Consider the following 23219-nt stretch of genomic DNA (forward strand, 5'->3'; position numbering starts at 1 on the left):
TGTCCTATAATGATTTTAAACATGCTATGCCAGCCTGATTGTGGGAATCTCTGAAGCTCAACCCCCCCAAATATTACTGACCAAGCTATGCCTCTGGACAAGACACTTTCTGGCTCCCTTGTCATAAATAACAATCTAACATCTATCCTTGAGTGTGTTGAGCCAGTGGCGTAACAAGGGCACCCACAGCCCCTGGGGTGCGGGTGGCCCGAGCTCCAGGGAACCCCTCAGCACAGTACACTGTGCACAGGCGGCAGGCCCCTGACTTGGTCCAGGGAAGAGGGGACCCCCTCCAGGTACTTTGCAGGGGGCCCCCTCAAGTTTCTTTAAGCCAATGTGTTGAACCGCCCGATTATTCACAATCTATGGTGAGCAATAGCCCTCTCTGTGGCCACTCTAACTGATTAATTCATCACTTTCTGAAAGGCAAACTGAGAATCTGTAGATAATGTATTTAAATAAGAAAGTACCTGGATACTAAAACTCTTGATATGAACTGTGAGGAACCCTGTCTAAAGGGTCTTGTGTGTATTAAATTAGTTATGAAGGAGCTGGCTAATGGCTGAGCGCACAGAAATAGGCTTGTTCAATTTCAAGGGTAAATTAAACAAAATGCCCAAAAAGGTAGCCTAAGTAAACACAATACACCTCTATTTAATTGTGCATAGTTGTATTAAAAAAAGTCACAAACACAGATATCACAGTTCTCATCATTTAAATATCACATCCCTAGAAGAGATGAATAAGAAAAAGCACAGCTCCCATGCCATAACAGGGTGAGAAGGAGATGGGAAGGGGGCAGGCGTATCGTGGGAAGCCAAAGAATAGAAGCAGACAAGAAAACATGAGGGAGAATAAATAAACAGGCGCCTTGGCAAGATTAAATACCACACTGGCCAGAGCTCTCTTTTACAAATGTTAAGCACAAGGTCTTTAATCACACGGGTCCAGCTTACTTCAACAAAAGGCTCACACCCTACCACCCAGGCAGGTGCAATCATACCTTGGATTCATCTATGCAAATCCATGGCTGAGCCTTCTCCTATCCGGCTGCCAAAAACTGGAACAAACTCTTCCTCCATTCATCTCTTGTCCAATTTCCTTCTGTTTTTTTAAAACATCTCCAAGCGTGGCTTTTTCATCAGTAAGCAATCTCTTAAGATTTTAGTCATCCCTTCCACAGTGTTCCCTTGGGTCCATGACACCCTTTTTAGGGTATCTAAAATATAAACATTAATAATAATAATCATCCTCTGTGTTGCTGCATTTCCAAGTTTTGGCCCTTAAGTGACCAACCATCAACACCCGTGGAGGGAGCGTGGTACGCTCTACCATGCCTACACAGAACCTGCCCTCCGATCCCATCCAGTTCTTCAGACCTAACATGATCCACCTGATCCTTTTTACCACTAGCTGAAAACTAGTGGTAAATGAGAGTGGAAAGGGGGCCATTGTCTGTTGAGTTTAGATAGGGATCCACATGCGATCTCTGACTTGGTAATACCGGTTTCACAAGTTATTGCGGAATAACTAAATAATCCCTTTAATTCCAGTAATCGAGTATACCTGGAGTTAAATCCCGCTGACTTGGGATCGGTGTCCCTGTGTGCACCACAGAGTGTAAATGCATGTTTTTATAATGAAGAAAAGTGTGGGGGTAATAATATTGAGGTGTAGTTCAGTGCCAGATGCACCGAAATGTGATAGTTATGCTTCCATTGCAAATAAATTGAAGGAATGAAATACCCTCATGTAAGAGGGTGTCTGGTGCAGTATATATTTGTTCTGTCGGTTTGCCTATTTTGATGAGGGCACTGCTGCTACAGCTGTAAAGAAAATACAATTGTAGAACTTCAAATGAACTGTTTGTTTATTGTATTATACCATAGTCTTTACAATAAATGTAAGACTTTCAATACGGAATTGCATTCAGGATCTCTATAGGTACCTCTTAATTAGTGTCTTTACGCTTATTTTTATATATTTATTAACAGTTAACATAGAATACTTTAAGTTTTGCCAGTAAGTGCACACAAGTAATCAGGCTGGAGACAGATGTGCACATCCTGACACTACTGACAGCCTCCTTGGAAAATTAGAGCAATACTTCTGCCTGTGGACTATGGCACGAGATAGCAGGGAAGTCTGGCACTGATGGTTGATGAGTTTATAACTAGGACACCGACGATGAGGGACATTTATATCTCCTGGTGTGAAACTTGATGTTATTCCTCCTGACAGACGATCTGTGAGTGACAGTTGTTGTGTTGGGGCGGTGGCATGCTGTGCCAGTGATGCATGACTTCTGACAGAGAGCGGTTCCCCGCTGCACCCCCAGAGGCACATTTAGGAAGATTCATGAACCACTGTTTGAAGATTTCTTGAGGTGTATTGTGCAAACACAATAATACCATCATGTACTACCAATGGGCAATTTTTACGGATACTTGCGCTCTCCTTTCAATTAATAAATTCCATAGCTTAAATACATCTGCCGGTGCTACAGCTAAGAAAAAAAAACCAATCAAAACTTAGCAATGGTAACAGTACAATGTTATCCAAATACACATACAACAAGCACTCGTCGTAATCTAAAACTGAGTGATAAATAATATATATTGTGTATATGTATAGGTTATATTTTACATATTGTTTGTTATAGAAAGTCCTGAAGAAGTCGAGGGGTAGTCCCCAGACGAAACACGTGTTGACTGGAGCAAGTTTGGATTGGAATACATTAAGAAGAATAAAGAAGAATATAAGCCAAATATTTGATGCAATCTGTTTGAAATAAGAACTTTTGATTACTTACTGTTATATTATTTATCACTCAGTTTTAGATTACGATGCTTGTTGTATGTGCACAATAATACCATGTTTGCATGATTCCCCACAATGCAATGCAAAGGAAGAGGGAGTGGTGCCTTGTGGGAGTTTTGTACTCAATGAACACCCATAAATGCAGTTCTCTTCATGTATGCAACCACCCAAAAGTGAATACCGTAATGTGTAATTTTTACAAAAATTACACTGGTTGTGCATAGAAATATGTGTTTCGCAATATACATTGCTTCTTCAGGGCCTCATATACTTAACATGTTACATTTAAAAATAAAAAAACATAATAAAACATATAATCAATTTATGAAAGTGCAGGCTTTAATAACATATGTACCTATATAGTCAATATATATCTTCATTTAAAATTATTCATTAAGCGGATGAAAAAACACTCATTCATTCAACACGGAAAATACACAGTATAATGACATTTTCAAACTTTGTAAAAAATATTTTTTTTAGATTTGATATTGTGACTGTAAAATTGCAACCTTTATTTTCTCTTAACTTGCCAGGAAACTAAACTGGAACTTTACTGATAATGCACCACCTTAATTATGGTATATTTGAGACTATGACACAAAAGCAAAATAATTAATGGTTGTTTTGAGCAGTGGAAGCTCTCTTTTGTGCTGCGGGGCAGGTCCTGAATAGTAATATTTAATGAGTGAGATATTTTGAAGACCACACCAATTATTGAGGCTCTTTATTCCATGCTGGGAATGTGCATTTTGGTCAAATTGTTGACTCTATGTTACTGAACACTATAACTTGAGTATAGGCTATTGGATCCTTAGAACACCAGCGTGCGAAATAGAGGTTCCCCATATGGAAAAGTTTTATGGAAAAATAAGTTTGCAGATTGGATATTGTGAATGTGAAAATGTAGCTCCTCTTTTTCACTTAAATGTCAATAAAACTGCCTTAAATCTTAAAATGGATAAAAATATTGAGTGTATGCACGCTGGAACTATTTAGCAGTGGCAGTTTACAAAGAGGACAGCCATTTTGTGTAAACCTGTTTGACATGTGATAATGAATGTACTTATTTATAAATTGATATTATCTCTTGATTTTTTTTTTTATTTTGTGGTATTATTCAAAGAGTTTTGGGGAATGGAAAAATAAGAATATTGATGTGTGGTAGAGACATCTCATCAATCTATTTATTGTAATAATGAAGTCAAAGTGCTTTCACTTGAAAGTTCAGTATATCAAGTATTATCACTGAATGAATAAGTGTTAACTGATTCTTTTCTACACCAAGTGTTGAACTTTTAATGAAGAAATAACAATGACAATATAGCAATATATTATGAATGCACATAATTTCATGAATTGAATATGCATTTTTTGGATGGAATATGTCAACTATTGAAGGACCTGAGGAAGATATGTAAAATGTGAAACAAATGTTAGCCAGTATTTGCATATTTGTGAATAAAGCTGGGTATGATCTAATTAAAGAGTACATCTCATTCTCTTGGAGCAAATTATTTTTATTGGCATCACTTATAGTAAAGCGATGTCTTAAGAGGGTTGCACCCTGGTGGCCCGACTGTTTGAATTAATGCATGAAAATATCAAGCCCATCATTTTGGCCTGTTTTCATTGGGTGATGCTATTCCATGCACCGACAAGTCACGCTTCTTTGCATGATGTTAGTTGATTGGATTACATGGAAGCGTTGGTGCGCTGCTCCCACCCAATTACGCCCAATTTGCCTGAATTACTGCGGTTGTGCATTAAACAAGACACTGCTGTTTAGCACTGCACTTGCTTCAAACCTTTTGCATGAGAAAGTTGATCAAATCAGTCATTTCTTTCTTCAGTGTCACATGGGTGCTTGCACAAAACAATCGCAAATTAGGGCCCCAGAACTTACACAGGGCACCAAGTCTTCAGATAAGTACACTGTGATTTACTATAGCAGGGAAATGCCACTCTTGGATGCTACACGCATTTTAAAAATGGAGGAATATTTCACAAGCTCCTCTGTAGAACTTATGTAGGGATATGTGGCTCTATGTACAATTTCTCAGCCATTTGTACTTAAAAACGGGAGGTTGAAGTGGGTAGAAATGCCAGGGACTGGCACTCACATTCTTTCTAATTTAATGCAAACCCAAATCTCTACTTTGTGAAAAAGGGAACACCCAGTGCTTAATTTGTAAGTAGAAACGTGCCAGTGCCAAAGTTCTCCTCTAAATACGCAGTTGCTGCAATTAAATGTGCGAGCATGGAACACTGAGGCAGCATAATCGTAAAGCCATCTCTGGGCTCTTTAATCCATTTACAGACACTCCCTGCCCCTTCAGCTCACTCTTGCAGCTTTCTGCTTTCTCCCTTTGTGACGCCTTTTCATTTTTCTCTTCCTCCATCCTTCCTTTATGTGTCTTTTGCTCGCAGTAAATGCTTGAGGCTGAAGAATAAGCGCCGGCCCTCAAAAATAAGTGCTGGTGCACCGCACCGGAAACAACAAGCACAAATTAAGTACTGGGAACACCTTCCTATAGGGCAGTAGGCTCCTGCAGGAGCAGCTTGTGCATTCCAAACAAAACCTAGCCTGTTCTGTGCCAGAAATGGGCATCTGCACAGAAAGTAGTGCACTTTCATGCACACTCTGATCCTGCTTCATACTTTTGCTTCGGAGGGGTGGGACCGCAGGGAATTTGTATCTTGTGGCCAGAGCCAGTGGTGCTGGAACACTTTCCTGAGAAGGGGTGCTGCCTTCAATGTTATATCACTGATGTCATAGTGATTGTGAAAAATCTAAGCATCACACAAAGAACAAGTGCAGCAAATGTGCCACGCCCATTCAGCAGGTGTGGTATGTAGCCCGTGGTGCATTTGCGAGCACTGGTGTGGTAGCACACTGTCATTTACAGACATAGTTTTGGTTGAAATGGCCACTAAATTTGCATAGGCATGCTTTTTTGTTGATAAAACTATATAGCGCACAAACGATAATGTGTGGAAATTGTGTTTCAGTGAATTTATCATTTGTGCATTGCAAAGTAAAGTGTCTTGATTTGTTTTGATCCTATTAAAATATTTGTTTCCATCACACTTCAAAATTACAAAAAATGCACTTCATTTGTGCTTTCCAGTTGCTGATCTTTGTTGAAATTTGAGTATAATTTATTTACAGGTGTTTTCTATGTCGCTGTGTGTTAGAGAAAAAAAATGACATCCCACAGACCCGCCTTTCACATCCTGTAACTCAGCAAGATTGTCAGTTACTGCACTTTTACAAAATCCTCCCGCTCTGAGGTCAGAGAAATAAAATTAAACACCACTTTCTGAATATGCAAGAATTTATCAGAAGGTGTGGCCTGACATTTGACCTGCCTTTCAACCCACAGCAAATGTGACAAGATAAACGCAAATGTTAAAGGCATCTTTATTTTTCATTCACCTTCTGTACCCCTGCATGGTTATTTTTGGGGGTGCTATAAATCAAACGGGGCTCTAGAAGCACAGCAGTGGACCACTCAGCTTTCATTTATTTTATCCAAGCTAATAATATATGAAAGTGGCCAATTTTACTAGGGCAAATCTTTTGGTACGTCCTATTACTTAAAAGAAAACCATCTGATCAGTTAAAAGGACTCTCACCCACTGAATTTTACTCCATCGTCAGTGAGTTCTCACCACTGATTCCAGTGTTCTATCTGAGAGGGATCTGCCTCTTTTGCCCGAAGGAGCGGTCTGTGTGGTACTTTTTATGGGCTATGCTTGGGGGATTTAAGCTTAAATTGCCTAGAAATGTCCTTAATTTCCATTTTACTCAAGGACCCCTTGAGAAGATTAAAAACAAAATGCTGATGCAAAAGATTTCTATTATGCACTCGGGTTCTATACCATGCTTCTGTCTTCATGGGCTCAGCTCTGGTCAAAGGGCTTTCATCGGGACCAAAAGTTGCTAAGAGTCCTCCAAAGGTAAGTAGGTTATTACCTCAATGCAGTATATGTCCGGTACTTAAACCCATGCTGTCTCAAAATTCAGATACCTCCACTGAAAATCACTGGCAACACTAGACAGTATCATCTGTGTATAAAACCATTAATAGATAAATAATCCAAGGCTCGTTGCAGTGATGTGTACCAGACATGATAATGCATTTAAATGGTTTTTTTTAAAGCTTACATCACCAGGTCAGCCCAAAGTGCCCAGATATAAATAAGCTTTCTGTGTGTGCTCCTCAAAAAAATGTAATCATGTTTTTCATTCTTTAGGTCTGTACAGCTTAGTGCCACGACTGGGTGATAACAGCGCTATACAGAGCAAGGTGGGGACCAAGGCTGATCTGCGTAGGACCGGTTCCTGTCTGATGTGGAATAGTGGGCAAAAAAAACAAAAATGGAATGTGTCCCGAGTTTTTACTAGTGGCTGAGGCTTAAATCAAAAATTCCACCCCTCACTCCTTGGTTTTCCTCCTCACTGCGACGCCAGAAGTGTGATGGTTGTGCCCAGATCTAGGCCCCACGTTTGGATTCACAAGGGACCTGGCTTGGCACTTCAGGTTGGACCGTCCTATTGGTGCAGGGCCCACGGCTGATTTGAATATTCCAGGCCCTGTCTGAGCTGGCATGCTGCCCACAAAAGCAAGGATGTCATGTAATGGGGCCCAGGTAATTACAAGTGGCCGAGATTAATTCAACTTCCATCCATCACTTTTTGGCTTGGAGCTCCACAGATCAGCACAGAACGATGCTGTACACACCGACCCTCTCTCGACCCCTCCCCGCACTCCTCACACCCCCGCGGTCTCAGACCCTGCCACCCTCCCTATCACACTAGTGGGGCCTTATCTGGCATTCCTCGGAGTCCGATGCGGGTGCCTCACTGATTCTGTGAAGAGGACCGGTGTCTGCTGAGTGCCAACTCTAAGTATGGGCATCCCGAGGCCCCCGCAGCCCCCGCCCCCACCGCAGGTCTCTCTGAGAGGAGCTACTGCACCGCCAAGGGCGCCCCGGACTTGTCCTGTCACTCTCTCCTGGTCCGACTTCTGTCTGTCTCCCGTTGCCTTCGCATCGCCGCCTCGCATCTTCTTGGCATCCTTCTGCCCAGTCACACCTCTCTCTTCGTCCCTCCCTGGGGGTCCAGCTTTCTGAAAGATTTCTCCTCCTCCCTTTCCCTGTCTCCTGTCCCTAGCGCTCTTCTCCCTGTCCCCTGCACGCTCTCCCTCTCGGCCTCATCATGTCCTCTCGTAGCTCCTCGTCCACCTACCGCTCCTCGCAGCGCTACAGCGCCTTCGGTTCCAACTCCTCGGGCGAGCCCAGCTGCTTCGAACCGCTGATGGAGAGCACGCGGGCTCTGGACCACAGCGGCCTTCGCCGGAGCTCGTTCGGAATCCCGCCCCGGGAGCCCTTCCGATACTCAGGTGGGTAAACTAAGGAGAGGAAGTCGTGTTTTTTTTTTAGTTCTGGCTTGACAAGCGCGGATGTCTGCTGCCCTATTGTTACCAGGTCTTTAAAATATACACAGGGCGGCCTCTAGGTTCGCTCAGGAGAATAGTCGTTCTCCAATCATGATGTTGGATGGTTGATGTATCATTCCGCCTCCAATGGAGTGCAAGCTGTGCCATGCATGGGAACTATGTTACATCTCACATATACATGAATCATTGCACCTCTTTTTACCACAGATGTTTTCTCGAGGTAAAGCAATCAATTTTTATTTTGTGTTTTCCCCCTAGCAGATTTTAACAAATAGTTCAGTCAAGACTCAAAATGTCATCAAGATTCACTAGCTTTGCCAGTGCTTGTTTTAGGTAGCGTTTCATACCGCTGACTTCGTTGGAGTTGCCTGAATGCTGTGGAGCTCATTGAAGTTCCTTGAAGTTGCATGCGAGGAGCTCTGTGAAGTTCCATGGAATTGCGTCAGTGGTGGGTAGCTCTGTGAGGTTACCTGGAGTTGCCTGGGTGGTGTAGAGCTCTATGAAGTTCCTTGAAGTTGCATGCGAGGAGCTCTGTGAAGTTCCATGGAATCGCGTCAGTGGTGGGTAGCTCTGTGAGGTTACCTGGAGTTGGCTGGGTGGTGTAGAGCTCTATGAAGTTCCTTGAAGTTGCATGCGAGGAGCTCTGTGAAGTTCCATGGAATCGCGTCAGTGGTGGGTAGCTCTGTGAGGTTACCTGGAGTTGCCTGGGTGGTGTAGAGCTCTATGAAGTTCCTTGAAGTTGCATGCGAGGAGCTCTGTGAAGTTCCATGGAATCGCGTCAGTGGTGGGTAGCTCTGTGAGGTTGCCTGGAGTTGGCTGGGTGGTGTAGAGCTCTATGAAGTTCCTTGAAGTTGCATGCGAGGAGCTCTGTGAAGTTCCATGGAATCGCGTCAGTGGTGGGTAGCTCTGTGAGGTTACCTGGAGTTGCCTGGGTGGTGTAGAGCTCTATGAAGTTCCTTGAAGTTGCATGCGAGGAGCTCTGTGAAGTTCCATGGAATCGCGTCAGTGGTGGGTAGCTCTGTGAGGTTACCTGGAGTTGCCTGGGTGGTGTAGAGCTCTATGAAGTTCCTTGAAGTTGCATGCGAGGAGCTCTGTGAAGTTCCATGGAATCGCGTCAGTGGTGGGTAGCTCTGTGAGGTTACCTGGAGTTGGCTGGGTGGTGTAGAGCTCTATGAAGTTCCTTGAAGTTGCATGCGAGGAGCTCTGTGAAGTTCCATGGAATCGCGTCAGTGGTGGGTAGCTCTGTGAGGTTGCCTGGAGTTGGCTGGGTGGTGTAGAGCTCTATGAAGTTCCTTGAATTTGCATTGAGGGCCAGAACTGAGAAACTCTCTAAGAGGATCTTCAAGGGAAAAAGACAAGCAAGTCTAGCCTTGGGGGAACCTTCATTGGCCAGACCTGCAGAGACCCTCTCAATGGGGCTTTCAGAGACCAACGCAGAGGAAATCTCATTTAGGGGTGGCATAAATGGTTTGTAACCATTATCAGAAAAACTTTATGTCTGGGGCCTGAGAAACCTAATGTGGGATAACTTGATGATCCCCATCCAGGGCTAACTTGAGGGAACATGATTTGGGTATCCTCATCTATGAGGAACTCTATCTGTCATGGATGGCGGTGAAACCTTCTCCTTGTCTAGTAAGACCTGCCTGAATAAGGACTGAGACACCTCCTCTACTATGACCAGTACGGACCACGGCAGTAATAACCTATCAAGATGGTCCTAGGATTAGAGACGTCTTCCAGCAGGACCATCACGAGCCATGGTAGTGGAAACCTATTCCTGGAGGATCAGGATATCACTGTTAGCTTAGAAACACCTTCCAGCATGATAACGTACGTCAAGGCAATGGATAAAATACATTATATCACAGTTGACACTTATTTCCGGTGGAGTAAATTGACAAGTAATGACTACCATAGTGTGTGCTGTATCTTCGAGCTAGTGGTAGGTGAGAAGCCAGGAAGAGAGTCATGGAAGGAAAAAATCTTGGTCAGTTGTGGGCAGGGAAAGTGATGACTACAGGGAATCACTGGATGACAGAGGATTTTGCTCATCAGTAAAGTCCCGAAGCGCAACGACGTGGGTGGAGGGTGTTGCCATTATTAGGTTAATGTTGAACTTGGCCCTCTCTTCAGGGTCATCCTTAAACTTTTTGCCTTCACCCTTCTGTTTTCTGAACCCTTTTTGTCAGCTTTTAGGACTCTGTGTACCTCACCGCGGGTAACCAGTGCTAAAGTGCTTGTGCTCTCTCTTTTAAACCTGGTAAAATTGGTTAACACCCAAATGACACACTTAATTTATTTGTACGTCCCTAGTAAAGAGTGAATACGTGTACCCAGGGCCTGTAAATTAAATGCTACTAGTGGGCCTGCAGCGCTTTTTGTGCCACCTACTTAAGTTGGTTTTTTAAAACATGTCTCAGGCCTGCCATTGCAGCCTGTGTATGCAGTTTTAAACTGCCATTTCGACCTGGAAAAATAAACGTTTTGGCAGGCCAAACCTTTCTTTCTTATACATATAAGTAACCCCTAGGGTAGACCGTAGACAGCCCAGGGAGCAGGGTACAGTGTATTTAAAAAGTTGAAGATGTACTTTTAAGTTTTACATGTCCTGGTACTGAAAAACCCTTAACTTCGTTTTTCACTATTACAAGGCCTTCCTCTCCCATGGGATACAATTGGGTTGCCTCATAACATTTAACGAGTGATCAGTTTCAATTAGAAACAGTTTGGATTGTCTAGTTTAGTGTCTAAAGTATTGTAATTTAAAACCCTCTTTAACAGTAAAGTCGCATTTTAAGTCACAATTCTGAAAATGCCACTTGTAGAAGGTTGGCATTTTTTTCCAAACCATTTGGATCCTGCAGTCTGTATCCTGGGTCACATGACCAGGTGTAGCTGGCAGTTGGACTTTGTGTATTGCACCCAAGACAATGCGACAAATGGGGAATAGGTGTTGGCAGAAGGGGCCATCTCTGACTTGATAGGGGGTAGAAGCTATCACCTACCTCTCTTGCTCATCACAAAGACTTTCTCAGCACACTCACAAGGGGTTTCACACTAGTCTTTTTTGCCCACAGATAAGCTGGGGCCAGGGACGGGAGGCAGGAAATTCCAATTCATGTACTAAGCCTTATGACTTCATCTACTAGGGCACTCGTGGTCCAGGGCTGATGACACTTTACACAAAAGGACTTTGTTTGGGCAGGCCTACTGACATTTCTCCTTGAGCATCAAACCAGTGACACTTCACCCAGGAGTACCCATATTCATATTGGCCCTGTGAGGCCCCTAGAAGTTGCACAACCAGTTTTTAAAACTCAAGAGAGGTTCTTTGGAGTTGCATGGGTGGTGTTGAGCTCTGTGAGCATCCATGTTGGTGCAAGAAAGATTCTGAGTTTTAGGAGGTTTTAGGAGTTTGATGAGTCGTATGGAGCTCTGTGAAGTTCCTTGAAGTTGCATTAGCAGTGAGGAGCAGTGTGAGGTTGTTTGGAGTGGCTTGTGTATTATGTAGTTCTGTTAAGTTCCTTGTTGTTGTGCTAGAATGGAGCGTTGCTGACTTCCTTTGAGTTGCCCGAATGGTGTGGAGCTCTTTGAGGTTCCTTGAAGTTGCATGCAAGGAGTTTTTTGAAGATCCATGGACTTGCATGAGTGGTGTGTAGTTCTGTGAGGTTACCTGGAGTTGCCTGGGTGGTATGGAGCTCTTTGGATTTCCTTGAAGTTGCATGAGTAGTGTGTACTTCTGCGCAGTTCCTTGGCGTTGAAAGAGCAATGTGGAGCTTTGGCTTGCTTGAGTGATTTAGGGAGCTGAGGGGTTCCTTGGTGGTGCAAGACAGAGTTAGACTGGGACAAAAAATAGGCCCAAAGACCAAAATAAATGTGGCCCCCATTAGCGGAGCAGATAGCTAACAATGTGGTGATATCAGGGAAACCCAGTGTTCGAAGTGGGTGCGATCGAAGGGGTACGACGTGCCCATACTTTTATGAAACACTGTTCCCCTACTTTTTGTAAAATAGACAACCATCCAGGGATGGTTAATTCCGACAGTTTGAATGCTTCAGCTGAAGTGTCATTCCGTGAGATTGCCGTGCGGTGAATCCGATTCGGGCAGACAGCTCTTCCTGCCAGGGTGCTGCAGCCTGAAAGAAATGCAAATATGCGCTTCGAGTTAATCTGCAAATGTAAAGGATGCTTTGGAGCTGGTACTGGCTTTAACCGACCTATTCGCTCTAAGCTTTGTGATGACAAAGGTTTATCCTTTTGGACCGGTAAACCGAAGAGTTAACAACTGGCCTGTGAAGTATTGACTTGGTGACTGTGGAAGAGCTCTGAGGTTCTGGGGGCATTATCTGCAGCCTGAAGCAATTTGCTACTAATTATTGTCATTTTCAGCACCAGTCCGTTATGTCAGTGTGTTAATTGTGTTTATATCGCACTTACTACACCTGGAAGTGTTGAAGGGACAGTAATGTAAAAAATAATTGCATTACGTACACTCTTGGTATTACTAAAATGTATACTTTACAAGTACCATTTTACCTTAAACATTTTGTGCATTTTGTAGCAGTTTATCTTATACTGTGTGTAAAGCAAGTTTAAAATAATGACTTACATATTCACAGTGCTTTCTGTCACAGGTTGTGACCTCATAGCACTAAAAATGCAGAAGTCTCTTTTCTCCACTGTGCCTTCCAAGACTTAACTCTGTGGCTCTTATGTTACACACAGACCTCTGCAGTACATGAACTAATAGAGGTTTCATAATGTACTATCGTGCATTTCCCAGTGAGTAACAACTTATTTTTATTTATTTTTCATTTAAGCTGCATGCTATTTTATATGTAGCTAACTGACAGTGAACGACCAAAAAAACTTACAGAATATTTTATTTTTGTAGCCACATCTTTGCCCACGTCCCCATGCTCAGTGACCTCCCCACCCCCACTGCATGCATCATCATAGTTCTTATACTTTTTTTAAAGACAACTTGGGAAGCCAACAGTAGAAACCAGCCCAGCAGGCCAACTGCTAAACAAGCATTTGCAATGCAATGGGTCTCGTGTTTGCTCGAGTTAGAGCTATTAGCGTTGTAAATTCCTAACTGGACTTTTGTTGCCACATAAATTGAAAATGAAAAGTAAAACAGTTGACATAAGTGCGCCGATTCAAAGCACCACGGCTGCAATGAGCCTGAGCGCGAAGGAGAGACACAAAAGGAAAAAGAAGTTCGCTCGCAGTCAAACATATTGGCAAAGGTGCAATTAGGCATGTAACAGGATAACAAATCTGCCCGAAGGAGGGGCAATCGTAAAGCATTTACCAATGATTAACAAAGGATTTTTGATAGGCAGGCCCCTGAATGAGTGACAGTGTTGGGCGGGGTTAAAAGGCCACAAATAGATTACAACAGGTCAAAGCTCTTGTGTGCTCGATTTAAAAACCAGACCACAGATTAATCTGTTAGGTCAGGCCATAGGGCCCTGTCTGTTTGCCCTATAGGAGAGTCCAACCCTTGTGCAAGAGCGCTGTGGACTGGAGGGATGCATCAGGCAGGATTTATGGAGGGAGAGTCGGGTAACAGGAAGGCTGGACGGCGGTGGTACTCGGAGCTGGGGGGAGCCCCTCAGAGATTGTCATATATGCGACAAGGAGATTGCCTGAGAGCTGCGAGGGGCAGCCCGAGGTAAGCGATGCAAGGAGGCCGCGAGGGACGGAAGAGCCCCGCCATCTGGGATGCAGCAATCTGCCCTTGGCTAGCTGGCCCCTTCACCTCCCCGAGAGAGGCCCGGAGTGTTTGTAATGATTTTCACAGGTGATAAGACATTCGATTTTCCAAATCATTAATCTTATCGCATCGTGCCGGGTTTGGAAACACTTGTATTCCAGTCACAGCCATAGAGGGAAATGGACTGAAACAATCCGGGGATTTAGAGCAAGTGGAGAAAAGAGAGGGAGGAGAGGCTTCGAGGGGGCGGGGAGGGCACCGAGGAAACGAGAGGGCGCGCGCGGCTCCAGGGGCACGCGGCGCCAGAAGAGGGAGAGAGAGGCGAAACCACTATGTAAAACTGTTTTAGATTATTTATGGGGCACCGGATGAAAGCTTGAGGCCGCGAGAAGAGCTTGTCAATGGGCAGGAGCCAACAGGGACGTTAAATCATTCCAGATCAGTTGCTTGGTGGACGCGGTGCCCGTGTTGTAACAACTGGATTGTCCTGGGAGTGTGCAAAATTCGTGTAACACTCGCAAACCAGGAAATGTAGAAAGGAAGAGAGGTTTTGCAAATATAAGACAAGGAGGGAGAGTACAAGAGAGTGAGATGGAATTAGAGCAAAGTACAAAATTGCCATAGCTGCCAAGTTTCACAGGTTCATGAGTTATGGACTGCTCCAGGCAGGTTTTTCCCTTTGAATTGTGGGACTTGTAGTCTTCTTTTATAATGTATTAAGCAAGACCACAAGTCCTAGAATTCAAAGAAAAACCCTTGACTGGAGCAGCATGAACCTAGGAAACTTGTCAGGGCTGAATTGTGGGTCTAAAAGGGTCTAGGGGCCTGTCCATGCACTGCATGACTGAACTAGAGGAAGGGGAGAGAGTGCAAGGGACAGAATTAGGGGCCAGGCAGCCAGAGACCCGTGCCTCTGCTTCTTCATTTCTGTGCAGAGATGTCCACCACAGCGGTAGAGATCTCCGCACATGTGGGAATACATTTTAGTACTGAATGCTGAAGGGACCAGGGGGGATACTTAGCACTAAAGAGGTTGGCTTTAGGGAAATTTAAGGAGGGGTTTCTGAGAGATCAGTGGTGTAACACAACCTCCGCAGCCCCTGCGGGGTGGGGGCCTAAGCCCCGGGGGACCCCCTCAGCAAAGCTTGTAGATGGTGGGCCAGGGATGCGAGGGGGGGGGGCTCCTCAAGGTTTGTTACGCCACTGTGAGAGACGTGCTAAAACAACACACACAGACAAAATGGTATGACCATTTCAATTAATAAAATATAACATGTTATGTTATGTCATGTTATGTCATGTTACGTTATAAGATTCGTAAAGCGTGGCAAATACCTCACACGGTCTCCTAGTGCTAAATAAACACAGACAAGAGCTATCAACAAACAGGGGGTCAGCTCAACAAGTCCTACTTATTGAAAAGCCTCCCTGACCCTTAGTAAGATGTTGCTGAGTTTTGTATTCTTTGGAGTTTCTTAATAAGACCTTCATCCAGTCACAAAATTAAAGAATTGCAGTATTGCAGGTGACTTAGAATGTGAAAAAAGGGCTACAGCAGCCATAAAGGTGTTAAAACAGGCTTTAATGAGCTCCAGCCTGGCAAAATATTTTTTTATCTATATATACACATATATACACACACACACACACACACACATATATATATATATATATATATACACACACAAACACACACACACACATATATTATATATATACATATATAGATAGATCACATAATTTTAAAAGTTAGAAATAAGTTTAAAAAAACTTGTATTAAAAAAAAAAATTAAATTAAACACACTTTCTTACAAAATGAACTACTATTAAAGAAAAATAGAATTTTTATGGGTGGACTTTTTAAGTTATTGTCACCAATTGTTTATAAATTACATTAATATGTTTACATTAATTAATTATATAATACACATTTAATTTGATTATTTAATGTGCTGTAACATTTAATTTTATTTATTCTAGAATAAAAATAAATATATAGAATGAATCTACATTTATATTTTATCTTAAACTATTTAAAAATATTTTTTAAACAATACTACCCTTTCAATATTCTCACCATACTTTCCTATAGGGAGATCGCTGTTATGACAATCTCTACCTAAATTTCCACAGTGACCAGTAATAACTTTACACTTATAAATCCTACCGTAGGACACTCCGCTCCCTGATTTGTGGGGGTAAAGACACATAAGCCTCCGCTGAGGTGAAATTCTACACTCTGAAATGGTGAATAACAAAAAAGGGTAGAGTTACACTATAACACCTGGGTGTAGTAGTAAATATACACATATGTATATATCTTTGTGAGTAGGCCCCTAAGGTAAAGTAGATGAGAGAGACCGAGAAATTAAGAGAGTCAAAGAAACTGAGAGAATCTGGCAGAGAGCGATGGAGAAAACAGATTGAGGTGCATATAGATTATATGGTAATCTACATACTTCTCAGGTTTTTCTAATTATTCTACATTGTTCACCTGTATTTTTGCCTGCCCTGTTGTATATTTAGGGCCTCATGATGAGTTTGGCAGGTGGTGGAGGCCTCCCACATAAGTCTTTGGGTTGGAAGATCGCCACTCCGTTATTCCGCCCACTGGCCCTATTATGAGTTTCCCGCTGGCCCAGCAGAAAATTACCCACAACATTGACGACAACTCGCAATCGAGCCGGCGGCAAGGTTGTGGTGCGTCAGTTTGTCAGCTTTTCACTGCCTGCAATTCATGGGGCACCCAGCACCCGGTCTTCGCCAGCCTTTCCATGCAAAAGCTGGCGGACACAGGAGTCGTAATCCCCATGACAGTGCTGCCCTGCCGGCACCGCCAGGTCATCGTCCGCCAAAAAAGTGGAGGTGCCGGCGGTTGGACCGTGGTATGTGGCTGTCAGACCGCCTTGGTGGCAGTCCGACCACCACTGCAAGTCTGGTGATCCTAGGACTGCCAGACTCGTAATCGGGGCCTTAGTGTTACCATACATACTGAGTTTGGTGGCCAACAATGGACTGCCATACTTTACCCAGGATAAACTTTGGCAAGTCAAACATACTGGAATTTATTAGGGGAAAAATGTCTGATAATTACAGGACATGCAGTTTTTGATGAGGTAAGCTCTAACACCTGCATGTTATTCCCCATTTTTGTGGACAAATTCCTAACCGGATGCTGTTTATTGCTCCCAATGAATTCCAACCCAGTGGTGTGAGATTTCATCCGTTGCTATAATTATAGGCCCAAATACCTGGCTACTCGTAATGAAAGACCCTTGAGCGAGATTAGAAGTGTATAACAGTTCAAATTTCTTCACATACTGAAATTATTCAGGCAACCTGTAATGATTGCTCTAAAGTTATTTCAATCATTGTGCAACTTTCCCTCTCTCCCCTGCCATATAATCACATAAATGAATTCAGCAAGTGGGCAAGAGAGAGGGAATAAATATGGCAAGAGAAAGAAACAGCAATAATGCGAGATGGAGAAGGAGAGAGAGAGAGAGAGAGAGAGAGACAAAGAAAGAAAAGTTTGCATGGAAGAGGAAGATTGCAATAGAATGTGTGAAAAAGTGAGAGCGTGCAAGAAGGAGTAAGAGCAAATGTAAAACAAAATGAAAGAGAGATAAAGCAAGTGGGAATAAAATGAAGAAGACAATATGAAAGTACAAGAAATAAATAGAATGCAATAAATAAAGATACATATTTATACAAATAATTCTAATCATTGAAAATCTTTATGTAAGGTTGAGTTATGGTTAATGAAAGAGTTAAAATTGATATCCCAAATGTTGCATTTCTTTTGAGTTTGTGTTGCATATGCTTGTCACTTCAAGTCAAGCGTAAGTAAACTTTACTGACGATTTTCCCAATGATTTTAATTGTTTTTATGGTTCCAAACTCAATCCCGTAGCACCAGTCCTCGACTTAATGAGGGTTAATGTCCTCTATAGGATTGCGCTTTATTTGTTCTATAAAGAAATTAGCACTAAGGGTTCCAGGCATCGTTGATAGGTGCCTGTGCATATCTCTGGATCTAATTAAAGAAGTGGTAAGCACTTTGAATAACCTGTTGGTTTAATAAGTGATATCGTACCCAGGCCATAAGGAGTTGTAATGGCCCAACATTTTAATGAACCTAGGAGTGATGAGCCATAATGGTCCCTTAGAGTAATAAACATATGTGCCCCAGTCAAAGTTCACATGGAGTAACAAGCATTAATATCCCATGACAGCAATTACTATAGAACACCTTCTGTTATTGTGCACCAAGTTCCAATATGGTAGATCTAATTACATGAATCTATTAATATCATAGGTATAACCTAAATCAAGGAGCAAAGTTATGCTTTATGTTTTCCCTTCTCGTGCTAAAGGGCATATATCATATTTGCTAACTTTAAAAAAACCATTCTTAATGGTTTAAGGAATATAATGCCGCATGGGGTGAAAGGTTTATCATTTTTCCTTTATTTTATAATCATTATAGTTTTACAATTTTCTGTGAAACCAAATAAACTAATAGACTAATAGTCTTATTCAAACATGGGAAAACTGGCTTACACACAACTGGCAATTTTAATTTACTTGTAAGTCCCTAGGAAAGTGGTACTACATGTACCCCGGGCATGTAAAATAATACTCGTGGGCCTGCAGCACTGATTGTGCCACCAAGTTAGGTAGCTTTGCAAGTCTCAGGTCTGCCAGTGCAGGCTGAGTGTGCAAAATTAAACAGCTATTTCGACCTTTCGAAAATAAACCTTTTGCCAGGCCTAAACCTTCCTTTTGATACTCATAGTCATCCCTAGTGTAGGCCCTAAACTGCTCATAGGGCAGGGTGAAGTGTATTTAAAAAATAGGAGCTATACTTTTACATATTACATGTTCTGGCAGTGAAAAACTCTTAAAGTCTTTTCTTCACTGCCACAAAGCCTGTCTTCTCCCATTGGCTATCAATGGAGTTACCTTATTACATTGAATGAGCTGCAAATTCCGATCGGGGGCAGGTAAACAGGTTGAGTTTGGGGTCTAAATAATTGTATTTAAAAAAATAATCAGCTTTTACAGGTATCTTCAGATACATTTTATTTCTAATTGTAAGGAAGATGAGGAAAATTGTTTTGACAATCCCTTATTTGAGCTGATAAGGAAGGCTCCAATGAAGTGAAATATTGGGCTGGTTTATGAGTTAATGTATTCCTTTTTACAGGATCACTCTGTTGACTTGTTTCAGTAAAGGGTAAATAGGTAGAGTCATCTTCTCGATACTGAGGTGACAGCGGGTGATCTGCTCTGTTGTAATAAACGGGCACTGTCGGCCTTATATGTGTTGCGCCTTGAGGCACATCATTTTAAATGTATTAATGATTTGTATTATACGCCTTATCGTCTTTTTGTTACAAAATTGTAGGTGGTGGATCGTTGCTTTCGGTGTGGTTTTGAGGAGGCCAATCTGGTCCATATTTATGCAGCTTGCCCCGGGTTGGTTGGTTTTAGGGAATTTGTTTTCAGTAAATGCATGGTAGATCTGGCTTTAAGCCTGTCATCGATTCAAAGTTGATCATGTTGGGACTTTTCCCCCTTCCTAGGGGGATTATTTTTTTTCAATCTCCCTGGCTAGATTGGTTTTGGCATGGTTTTGGCTGTCTAGCAAGCCTCCTGACCCTTGGATTTAGTTGAGGAGATCTTGAATATTAGTATGCTGGAAATGACGCTAAAAAAGGGTGATCCACGGAGGCGGAGGTTGAACTGAATTCAGGACCCAATCAGTCTTCACCCTTAACTCAATGTACTGTTTATTTTCTTACTTCTCAGGGTATACAACTCATGACATATGCTTTTTTGATTGGTTTTCACATCTGGCTGGTTATGTAGCTGTCACCTACTGTTTCCCCCTATTTTTAAGCTTTGGTTTTCGAATTTTCAAACTAAATAAACAAATATTAAAAATATATATAGATATTAATAATACATTATTATGAAAACAATTAAAACTGAAGTAAATATTAAATACAAATTAATATGATTTAATAAGTAAAGTGATTAGCCAATTTTAATAAAAAACAAAGATAACAATTAATTAATTTACATAATCATCAACTAAGAAAATAAATCAGTTAAAACATAACTATAAATTACAAAAAATAAATGTACCTAAAAAAACTCCACACTCAGCTCCCTTCCCCAAAAACGCAACTACCAACTATCGAATTTACATGTTCTCATTTAATTAAAAAAATAAATTTCGTATAAAATCTTACAACCTATACTCAAACAAACCCAAATATTATTCTAATGCTAATTACTTAAAATTCTAAAACAAAACGTATCAAACTAATTTCAAAATAGTAAATAATATAACTATATTAAATAAAATGATGTTATATACAAATATATTTATTAGCTATATTAAATAACTAAAGGGACGATTTTCTTACCTTCTATATTCTCCCCACAATATGTTGACACAATATGTGTAAACTGCAATATTTTTTATATGTCATTTTGTTGGAATACAGAGCACAATCTCAAGACGAAATAGTTGAATCGTGTTGCTGTCTATTCAGCCTACTGAGTTGGGTATCCTTATTCGTATTAAACTTGCTTCTCATCTGCAAAAATATAGTAGCGGGTTATGAGACGATAGGTGTCTGTGCCTATACATGCATCTACTCATGATAAGATGGAGTGCTACAGAGCGGTGTGGCACTTTCACTTAATCAATCAATCAAGGATTTATAAAGTGCAGCGAAACACCTCTGAGGGTCTCAAGGCGCTGAAAAAGCAAGGCAAAGACATACAGCAGCTGTGATACAGCAGCATGAGGAGATCTGGGCCTGGGACCTGCTCAATGCGTTTGCACTGGAGCCTCCACTAAGTAGGTCCTTAAAGGAAGGAGGGGCGCTGGGAGGCGATGGGCGGGGCTAGACGGGAGGTGTGAAATAATGGGCAGCATTCGGGAGCGGCAAGGGAAAAAGGAAGGAGAAAGCAGTGAAAATGAGGAGAAAGTAAGAGAATGCAGTCAAAAAAATGGGTGAAAAAGTAAGGAGAAGGCACACACAAAGGGGGGAAAGCAATGAGAAAGCACACACAAAATGGGGAGAAAGCAAGGAGAAAGCAGTGAAAATGAGGGAAAAGCAACAAGACGAGAGACAGAAAATTTGGGCAGAAAAGCTTAGAGACATACTGAGAACAGGGAAAAGCAAGGAGCAGGCACTCAAAAAGGGGTAAAAAAAAATTAAGGCTAAAACTGGAGCAAGAGCGATGCAGCACCCCGAGGAGAGCTGGGACTTCAGACAAGTAAAGGTTAATCTCCAGATTTTGATTTCAGAAAAAGTACCAACCCAACTTTTGGCAAGCCTGAAGCTTAAACTCCGTATATATGCCCAAGACTGAGAAGTGTGCCATATGGTTCTGCAATACTATCGTGCTAGATTTCTGTCTTCTATAAAGGTGACAGTGGGTGACAGCTGACTTTAGGATGATGCAAAGCAGAGGCAGAGCAGGTGTGTAGATGGCACAGCCCAAACCTTCCTTTTGCCACCTCTTGTAATTAGCCTGGTAAACCTCAATTGTGTAAAATAGTTCAACAAAATTACAATTCATCAAGTGGGGTACGGGTTTAGCAGTAGCATGCATACCAAGTGTAATTCTGTGAAATACCTGTTGATATTGCACATTGCCCGGGTGGAATAAATCATTTCTGTAATAATGCAACGACTCTTAAAAATGGCAAGGAAACAATTCAAACTGCCCTGAAGGGGCTAGGAAGACAATCTAGCCCACGGACAGTATAATACAAACTAGGTTGATTGTATCTTCAGAAAATAGTGCATCGGATGAAGGGAAAAGTGGGAGCAAGTGAAGTTGTTTGGGGCCACTCTTCTGTGTAAAACTGCTATCCATCCCATGGATGGATGCATGTTCTGTTGTCACATCCACCAAAAGAATAGTCAGTAGTGGCAATGGACAAGAGCAATGTCTAGCAGTATCTGACACTGAGCGATAGCGTTTCAAGTGCAGCGATGGCGGGAGTCATGTTATAGTTGTATGTCTCCCAGTGCTTAATTAGTAAAACACTAAGTGTCAGGACCCTCCTCAGACGGCTGCTGCGTTTGTCCCACCCACCGCCCCCACCAGTACTGCCAATGACAGTGCAAACACAACCATTAACCGTCACACTCTTACAAGTGTGATAATTCAAGCTATTCAAGAAGTCCAATGGTGTAAAAGTTGTTGGGCAGTAGGTAGTAGTCAATCTCAATGTATATTGAATTACTAAACAACAGTTTTTGTGTTCATCTCAAAACTGGTCAGACAATGCCACCATGTGGCGAGCTGTAATAATTGTTGGTATTGACAATTAAGTGGTGGTGCAAAACACCGGAAACCACTGGCTCAAATTAAGCATTGATGTCTCCCACTACCTGACCATTGGTAGCTGGTAGGGGCTTTTACGAGAGGTTCAACTGTGGCTTTTCCATTCAGCCTTCCATGTGTGTGGGACTCTTACACCAAAGGCATCAACACTGCTCTCAGGCTACCTTAACAGGAGGAGTGGCTTCTGAGACATTTTATTTGTTCTCACCTTCTTTTACCCTCACTGGCTTTCATACTAAGCAGTTTTGCAACCCTAAATGCAAGTTTAGCTGACTGCAGCTGAGAGACAGGAGATGAGAAGAAGAAAAGGCAGACGAATAAACAATGATGACTTTGACCATAACAAACAACTTATACACAGTTTCGATATCCTCCGAATGTTACACAATACTAAGTAGCCCCAAAACAATGCTACATACCTATTTTGCTACAGCTTTAAAGTGATACACAATATTGGTCCTCATTATTCGAGGAAGAAATGTACCAACTATGTACCCCGGTGTCTTCTTTGGTCTAGGGAGGCTCTTCTGCTTACCATGCTGAGTGGCAGGCGGTCTTACTCCAGGTGTGAGTCATTTTCAGTAATGGCAGCCAAACTTTAGAAGGCACTTCCCATCACACTTAATAAGATCCATCTGCTGCTGCATTTCAGGAAAACCTTGAAGACCTATTGTAACATGACATTTCATATTATGATAGGTTATGGTATAACATGACATAACATATCATGACATATATCATAACAGTCTGTCATAACATGACATAAAATGACATAACATAACAAGACATATAGAACATAACCTATCACGACATAACATGACAACATAAC

General features: G+C 42.0%; 1 protein-coding gene across 1 annotated transcript in view; it reads left to right on the top strand.

Annotated features, from left to right (window-relative positions):
- The first annotated feature begins 7774 nt into the window (after positions 1–7774).
- Positions 7775–23219, top strand: part of LOC138265349 (heat shock protein beta-7-like) — a 41419-nt gene continuing 25974 nt past the window's right edge. Inside the window, exon 1 of the mRNA XM_069212986.1 lies at positions 7775–8228. Within this exon, the coding sequence (XP_069069087.1) occupies positions 8045–8228 (184 nt within the window). The 5' untranslated portion in view covers positions 7775–8044. The remainder of the gene's footprint in view (positions 8229–23219) is intronic.

Source organism: Pleurodeles waltl, chromosome 11, assembly GCF_031143425.1.
Source record: "Pleurodeles waltl isolate 20211129_DDA chromosome 11, aPleWal1.hap1.20221129, whole genome shotgun sequence".
In the NCBI taxonomy this organism is placed as follows: Eukaryota; Metazoa; Chordata; class Amphibia; order Caudata; family Salamandridae; genus Pleurodeles; species Pleurodeles waltl.